This window comes from Cricetulus griseus, chromosome 2 (genome assembly GCF_003668045.3).
Source record: "Cricetulus griseus strain 17A/GY chromosome 2, alternate assembly CriGri-PICRH-1.0, whole genome shotgun sequence".
In the NCBI taxonomy this organism is placed as follows: Eukaryota; Metazoa; Chordata; class Mammalia; order Rodentia; family Cricetidae; genus Cricetulus; species Cricetulus griseus.
Window position 1 is genome coordinate 216,860,085 of NC_048595.1, and position 8,905 is coordinate 216,868,989.

Consider the following 8,905-nt stretch of genomic DNA (forward strand, 5'->3'; position numbering starts at 1 on the left):
AGGTATGAGCTATCATGCTCAGCTAATAACACATCTCTTATTTATCTCCATATTCCATCTGCATGAACTTAGTTCTTACACAGCTTTGTGATAAAGGACAATGATCAAACCTAATCATAAGACTATGCAATGGTCTCCTCAGTCTCTTCTAGGTATCTTTGTGTCACTTTACTTGGAGGTTTTTACTCATTCATGTGATTATTAAATGCTTCTAAACTTGAATTCTGGTCTTAAACTTCCTCTACCTGTGGATTTAATTTAAATAACAATAATTTCGATGTATAGATGTTACCTTGTACTCATTGAATTAGAATTTTTGGTTGTAGAGCCTGAGTGTAATATATTAAAGCCTTCCTATGGGTTTGAATGCATCCTGGGATTAGAATAATATTTCTATAACCATTCATCATAGCTCATTAATATCCATGATCCCAAGGCAAGAAAGCTTGCAATCCAGAATTTGTTTCTATTATTTATAATAAGTCAGGCAAAAGGTTTGTTGAAACTTGTGTCTGGTACTATCAGCAGCAGGAACCATTTAGATAATCCTTAGCTTTTATTTATCCATATTCTTATTTGCTATTTGTCTAATAACCAAGATAATGTTTCTAGGAAAAACAGATTCTAGCTGTGCCATTCATGGGTATATACCCACAACATACCACAAAGCAACCCATTCATCCATGTTCATTGCTGTATGACAGCTGGGAAACAGAACCAATTTAGATGGCCATCAAGGAAAGATAGATAAAGAAAGCATGTTACATACACACAGTTGGATTTCTTGTCTATGTAAAGAAAAATTACCTAGTGGCATTTGCAGGAAATGGACATAATTGGACATCATTACATTAAGAGAAACAAGCTAGAATCAGAAACATAAATAACACATGTTTTGTCTCATGTGTTGGACCTAGACCTAAAGAGATGTATTTGTACGTATATACAGAGTTGGAATTTATTTTCCTCTTTGGAGACTCTAAGATAAACAGATGAGAACTGCACTCAGCCTCATCCCTTTTTCTTCCCAGATGGTAAATCGTGCACAGGAACACTAGCAGTGAACATTGAGGATGTGAATGACAATGCACCCGAGATAATTCAAGATTACCTTGTCATCTGCAAACCAAAGATGGGGTATGCGGACATTTCAGCTATGGATCTTGATGAGCCTGTCCATGGCCCTCCCTTTCAGTTCAACTTGGCAAGCTCTTCTCCAGAAGTCAACAGGATCTGGACACTCAACCAAGTTAATGGTATCCCAGAAAAAATAATGATTCACATGAATTGATATTGCATATTAACTACTGGAGGGTTTATATGCTAATTTACACAAAGTACAATGCAGTAGCTTAGGATATTAAATTAGACTTTTCCAAAGAATGTGCCTGTGTGTGCATGTGTAAGTGTATGTGCATGTATATGCGTCTCTCTCTGTACTGCTTGTGTGTATGCATGTGCACATGCACACCATTTATGTAGATATCCATAGAAGCCAACAGAGGGTGCCATATTGTCAGATTCCCTGAAGCTGGAGTTACAGGAAGTTGTGAACTGTCTAATACAGGTTCTGACAACTGACCTCTGGCCCTCAGGAAGAGCAGTAAGCATTTTAAACCATGGAGCTATGTTCCCAGCTCCTGATACCATGTTCTTTCATGCCAAGCTTTATGTATGGTGTTCTTTCTTCCTAGGAAAACCACCTTCTCTGTGTCTTAGTTTCATACTAACTTACAAATGTGGCATTACTTCTATTGGTCAGATAAGCTTCAGACTCTGAGTACAGCCATAAGGATGAATGAGGCAGAAATACTAGACCTCTGAGAACTCTCCCCAGAAGTATAAGGAGGGCCCTGTGACCTTTGTATCACACAAACCTTGTATGACTGTTGTTTACTAACTGTCCTTTCTCACAGCATTCATAATCCATATTCTCACTTTCAGCACTGAGCCCACTGCCTAACAGCTAATAACTACTTAAAAAGTGATTGCTTAATCAATGTTTTAGTTAAAGAATATGCATATAGGAAAAAACACAGTAAGGAAATGGGTGATTTGGTAACATCTTGGTTTAGAAGATTTTCTCAGGAATGCTGAGTGTTCAGGTGTAAGAAAGGGTGAAGTTAGGTGCTCTTGAGTCTTATGTCCTAAGCTGAGGAGGAGACTGACCTTTGTTTGTGTGGTAGGTGACAGTGGAGTATGCATTGGGACTGTAAAAGGAGGCCATTCTTCATCCAGATGTATGTCTTACATAGATGACGGTGGTGTCAGGAGATAATTGGAAGAGCGAAGAGTTGATTGATAAGGAAAATCTGAGGTTGTTGAACTACTATGATATATGACATGGCTTTGGCTTGGCCAGTGGTTTTAGAAATAGTCAGTGATTTGCACAATCTTTCCTTAGACACTGCTGATGCTGAAATTCCATTATAATCCAAGAACTAGTCACAGTCCTCTAGCAAGCTTTCAGATACAAGGTGTAATCAAAACCTCAAATCTCTAATAGACATTTAACTCTACAAATTCCAGGTGCTTTCTGGGTTACATTTTATGTTGATATAACAACATTTTTCTCTATTATAAAATTACAACTCAATTACAACTCAAGGATGTTGTAATTGCCACTGAACATCTATAGAGCTTTGGTTAATTGACAATAACATTATTCAAATAAAGTGCCAAGACAATTGTGGGAAGTTGACTACTATAGTTGATAAAAACAAGGTATTGTGATATAAATGGCCATGTTTTTATAACTAGAATTAGTATAATTAGCTCTGGTAGGGAGATTATTTCTACATACAAGGCATTAGTCACATCGGAAGCACGTCACATCGGAAGCACGTGCTCTCTGAAGAGTTATCTTTGCCAGCGGGCTAATGGGCAGACAGCAGAAGGTAAATGGCTTAGAGCATGAAAACAGAGAATGCTCTCTGTGTGTCTTCAGGTGATTCTTAAAGAGCATTTGAGCTGCAATTAAGGGAAAAAATGACCTCTACATTAAGAACTACCCTAGAATTCTTATTCTCTATCAATCAGGGGAAATTTGCTGGAATGCTACTAGGTCATTTCAATATCAGATTATATTGCTAATTTTTATTATTATTATTTTGGCCTTTTGAAATAGAATCTCAATATGTAGCCCAAGCTAGCCTCAAATTCATCATCCTCTTTCGTCCTCTTTAGTTTCAGATGTTAGGAATTCAGGTGTGCATTCATTACCTGGACTCCAATGTTTTCTTTAAAGCTGTCTTTCATAGAATTTCAAGGAGAAACATGTCTAAGGTAATATTAATTCCCAAAAGGGTGGAAGGCATCAAGGCAGCCCCCTTTGCATTTTTTAAGTTGACAGGTGGGTATTTTACAATAAGAGTGGTGCAATAGATTCTAAGGAAAGAATTAGTAATCATTAAAAATAACATTGGGTTAGAGAGAGTTTAGCCAATAAAGTCATACAAACATGAAGACAAGAGTTCAGTCCCCAGAACTCACATGAAAATTCAAGGTAGGGCAGTACCTGTTTGTAATCATAGTCCTAGTGGTGGGGAGGAGACAGGGGGATCCCTGGGCTTGGTGGCCAGCCAGGCTAGCTTAATCTTCAAGTGCTAGGCAATGAGAGATCCTGTCTCAAAAAGCAAGGTGGTCTCTTCCTGGGGAATGATACCTGGGGTTCTTACACGATCTCTATATGTGAGCACACACATGTGTACAACTCTCCACCTGAAATCAATCAATCAAAATAAAGTCTTTTTATTTTCTTAAAGATACAGCTGCCCGCCTGTCCTATCGGAAAAATGCTGAAGTTCAAGAATACTCCATTCCTGTTACTGTAAAAGACAGAGCAGGCCAATCTGCAACCAAAATCTTGAGAGTTAACCTGTGTGATTGTACTCATCCGAGCCAGTGTGCGGCCAGGTCCAGGAGTGCAGGCATCACCTTGGGGAAGTGGGCCATCCTTGCCATCTTGCTGGGCATCGCACTGCTATTTTGTAAGTATTTTCACTCACTTGAAGTTAAAATGCAAGATAAAAGATCTGATTATCCAAAAGGATATTGGGAAGTAAACATAGACACACATCTACCATGTCCTTTACAAGTTGCTTCTGTATTCTATGGGAGCTGAGTTGTGCTTGACTGGTCACTATTTGAGGGAACATGATCCTTTCTGGGACTGGTTCCACACTCAGACAGAATTGTTTAAAAGTCTTTAGTTTTATTAATTGTGCTTCTCTTTTCTCATTTGTAGGGACAATGGTAGTAACCTACTCTTTGGGGTCTAATTGAGTTAACTGATATGAAAATTGCAGATTAGAGCATTCTAAATTTCTAACATATATTTATTACTGATTTATCAACCCAACAAAATAAGTATATCTTGAATACCTACTAAACTTCAGAAAATTGTACTAAGTAGGATTCATTAGAGAGCAAAACAGACAAAAACAACAAACAAAAAACAAAATAGAACAAAAAAAATCACCAAAATTTCATTTTTGACCAGGAGGAAAAAGTTGGAGTACAGTAAGTAGACACAGTCATGCTGCTATATATGTGTGAGGTCATCCGTCCTGGTGGCCACATGTTTCAATGTAGATCACTATGTCTTGCCTGCATGACATGATTTTGGGAGTCAGCTGTGTTGGTACACCCAGGGAGAAGTTTTCAGTTGGAGGCAAAAATCAGGTCAAAGGCTGTGTGGTGAGGTTATATTTGGAGAAGTCAAACAATAGTCTAGGAATAACCCAATCTGGATGTTGCTTACTTGCTGGCTTTTCAGTAATAGTAACCCAATGGCTTGTTGAAAACTCCTGTGTCTAGACAGAAGTGGATGAGGGGAAGAGGATCAAGAAACACAGGTAGAAGGTAGCATGTAGACAGGAGGGGAGACACATCATACTTCAAAGGACAGATGGTATATATCTCAGAGCCATTTGGGCTGGCTGAAATCTGTGACATCTATAACAGGAAGGCCATCTCTGAGAATAAGTGAGTGAAAGGCATAGCTATGTTCCCTCAGCACTTCAAGTCTGCATGCCAAAATTTGAATGTCCTGTAATTTTTCTGTTTGCATTTTTTTGTTTATTTTTGAGACATGGTCTCACTATATCACTCTGACTGCCCTGGAACTCACTGTGTAGATTAGGATGACCTCAAACTCACAAAGATCTTCCTGCCTCTGTCTCTCAAATTCTTGGATTAAAGGCAAGTACCACTGTGCTCAGCTTCTTGTAATTTTAGCATCATGAATTATTGCTACCTTTTTTTTTAAAGCCTTAAAAATCTTAGGTCTGGATTATACAAAAACATGTGGTGTCTGGAACAGTAGCCATGGTTTGCCAGTGTGCCAGTGGGTCTTCTGGACCACTGTAAATTGCTGCTATTACTGTTGGTTTAGTGATCAAATAGTCTTAAATCTCCTATTATCATGATGTAGCAAAAAGTCTAAGTAAGACAAAAACAATGGGCTTAATTATGTTTATTGGGGACAAATTATGTTCTGAGAAAATGTCTGGGTTTTTTATTATTTATTTATTTATTTATTTATTTATTTTTGTTTTTTGTATTTCCAAATTGGCAAACTGATCTTTTGGGAATCAGTAAATATCTTTAATGTTTGACTTAAGTAAATGTTTGGGACTTCTAAGGTCTACAGTTGAACTCATGATTCTAAACACTTCACATGTGATTATTGCACATTTCAAATTGTGCCTGTGAATTTAGTAAAACCAGGATAATTGACGGAAGTCACAATTAATTTTCTTATTGTCCTCTTGTGGCCCAAGGCATAAACAATAAAGGATGGTTGCTTTTGTATGTATGGTAAATTAAGTATGTTCTTTAAAAACTCTATTTCTTCTTCTTATTTGTACTTAGCGGTACTGCTAACTTTGGTATGTGGAGTTGTTACTGCCCGGAAAGGAAAACATTTTCCTGAAGATTTAGCACAGCAAAACTTAATTATATCAAACACTGAAGCACCTGGGGACGACAGGGTGGTAAGTAATTTCTTTGGTGAATAATTATTCCTCTAGTTTTAAAATTCATCCTGGGAAGTTATTTAGGAGTCACTTGCTATGTGTAAATAGTTGGAATCTTATAAATTGTAAGTCGTCTTTGGTCTACCCAGTGTTCCAGAGCTTATGGAGTGGTATTTACTGAACTTCATAAAAGTCTACCATTTGATTCTATTTTTCCACTCTTATTAATTCAAACTTAGTCATTTATGTTGGGATTTTATTATAACAGTAATGACTCTGCCTGCTTTCTGCAAGGTGTGACATTCTTTGCCTCCCACTGCTGTCTCGTTTTATTATAATGCAGTGCTCCGCCAATGGATTCACCATGCAGACTGCCAACAACTCTAGCCAAGGCTTCTGTGGCACAATGGGATCGGGAATGAGAAATGGTGGCCAGGAGACAATTGAGATGATGAAAGGACACCAGACCTTAGACTCCTGCCGTGTGGCTGGGCATCACCACACCCTGGATTCCTGCAGAGGAGGACACATGGAGACTGACAACTGCAGATACACTTATTCGGAGTGGCATAGCTTCACTCAGCCCCGACTTGGTGAAGTGAGTGTCCCTAGATATTTTACTCTGAAGTAGAGAACAATAGAACACTGATAATTAATTTCTAGAAACTGCTTTGCCACAGTGGTGTTTTATGTGCCTTCTTTTGTTCGTTCTGGTAATTTAAATGATGGTTTGGCTTTGTTACATTTAATTTTTAAATATTTTGATTCCTCTGTCACATTCACTCAGTTTCTAGAATCTTATGAGAACCAGAGGCTTCTAATAGCTGCACCCAAAGATTCATTTTTAGGTGTATATCTATCTTATAAAACCATTTGATTAAAAAGAATGTGAGGATAAATCCTAGTTTGTCACAAATACGTATTTCCCAAATCAAACTTGTATTTTGCTATGAAAACATTTGAATGCAGCTTTAGGTTAATGATCAACATACTTCACTTAGGCTATACATTAATTTTTTTACTTATTTTATTTTCTACTTTATTCTAAATAGACTAATTATTGATACACATATTTACAGGTATGGTGAGTGGTCATGTAGGTATACAAGGTAGGATGGCTAAAAAAACCCAGTGTGTGAGGACATTTGAAATTTATTCTTAGTAATTTTGAAACATCCAACACATTATCATATGAATTATTTTTAATACAAAAAGCATGCTATGCAAAATAATCTCTTCCAGATTCTAGAGAGAACAATACTGTGAAAGAAAGGGTTAAATGAGCAAGTTTCAATTTACATCAATATTGTTGGAAGGCTTCTAGCTATACTAAGGCCTTTGCTTCATTCTGGAAGATCCTGACTCCATTGGTGTGTGTGTGTGTGTGAGTGCACAAAATTTCACAAGTGATTTGTAGGTGGGGCCAGGGTAGGGGATCCTATTTAAACATTCTTGCTGGCACTAATTTCGAGTCTGTGTCAAAGAGCACTGGTGCTTTTGTAGCAAACACTGTAAGACACCTTTAGCTCTGTGATGCAGAGAACATGAAAAACATTATGGAAAAGGGCTCTCAGTTAGTGCATGTCTATTGCATTTGTGTTGTTTATACTTTTGTCATAGTCAAGTGTTTGCATGTTTTATACTTGAAGATGGCATTCATATAAGATCGTGTGAAGGGACAGATTCCCCAGACACTCCCTTAGGAATGCCCTGCAGTGCCCTAACTGGTAATGGGAGTGCAATGCCCTAACTGGTGACAGGGGAGCAGTGCCCTAACTAACTGGTGACAGGGGAGCAGTGCCCTAACTAACTGGTGACAGGGGAGCAGTGCCCTAATTGGTAAGAGGAATATAGTGCCCTAACTAGTAACAGAAGTGTGGGCAGCAGCTGTCCCTAGCAGAGGGTTAGTTGAGGGCTGCACAAACAGGTCAGCAGAGGGAGTCTTGACGTTTGGAAGATGGGCCAGCAGGACAGAGCACTGAGGGCAGAGGTGGTCAAAAGCTTCGCTGCTTCACAAAGGGAAGCATAGTTTCTGCACTGTTAATTTCAGTGATTTTCTGGGGATATATATCTCTGGCTTTTGGCTACTTTGAAGTGCAGCAATTTTCTTACTGAACTTCGCCATTGCACACAATAAAGGTTTAGTTTGTATTCTCTGTACACTGATGGACATAAGAAGCAGGCTGTGCATTGTATTTCCATCATTTGCTTCCGAAAAAACAAAGTGATACTGAAGGAGAATGCAACTTAAAGAAACACAAGTTAATAAACTAAAGTTACATAAAACTAGTACCATGTGATATCCACTTACAAATTCCAACCACTTGGCGTATTGTCTCCATTTTGAGAACTGATTTCAACTATAGACATAATATTAGGGGATAAATATTTTGGGATGACTTAAAAGTACTTAGATATAACATTTGTGGACCTATCTCTTATTTTTTTATGGATTATTAAAAATGCAAACTATACTGTAATATAGACCAATCATGTGCATTTTTTGTGTGTAGGACTCCATTAGAGGACACACTGGTTAAAAATTAAACATAAAAGGTAAATAAAATACATTTTCTGTTCATATATTGAAGTTGTTTTAAGAAATAATACAATCCTCTTTTTTGGACTTTACAGAAATTACATGCATGTAATCAAAATGAAGACCACACCCCATCCCAAGACTACGTCCTCACCTATCACTATGAAGGCAGGGGGTCTCCAGCAGGTTCTGTAGGCTGCTGCAGTGAAAAGCAGGAAGAGGAGGGACTCGACTTTTTAAACAACTTGGAACCCAAATTTCTCACATTGGCAGAAACTTGCACAAAGAGATAACAGCAATGGGTTACAATCAGACATGACCTTAGCAGTTATTCCTGAAGTTTGACACAATGACACTGTACAACTGAGTCACCACTTACACAAAATGG

General features: G+C 37.9%; 1 protein-coding gene across 1 annotated transcript in view; it reads left to right on the forward strand.

Annotated features, from left to right (window-relative positions):
* LOC100771819 (desmocollin-3) overlaps positions 1-8,518 on the forward strand; it is a 40,032-nt gene extending 31,514 nt beyond the window's left edge. Inside the window, exons 12-16 of the mRNA XM_035439064.1 lie at positions 1,032-1,256; positions 3,765-3,989; positions 5,875-5,996; positions 6,322-6,576; positions 8,492-8,518. Of these exons, the coding sequence (XP_035294955.1) occupies positions 1,032-1,256; positions 3,765-3,989; positions 5,875-5,996; positions 6,322-6,576; positions 8,492-8,518 (854 nt within the window). The remainder of the gene's footprint in view (positions 1-1,031; positions 1,257-3,764; positions 3,990-5,874; positions 5,997-6,321; positions 6,577-8,491) is intronic.
* The last annotated feature ends 387 nt before the right edge of the window (positions 8,519-8,905 follow it).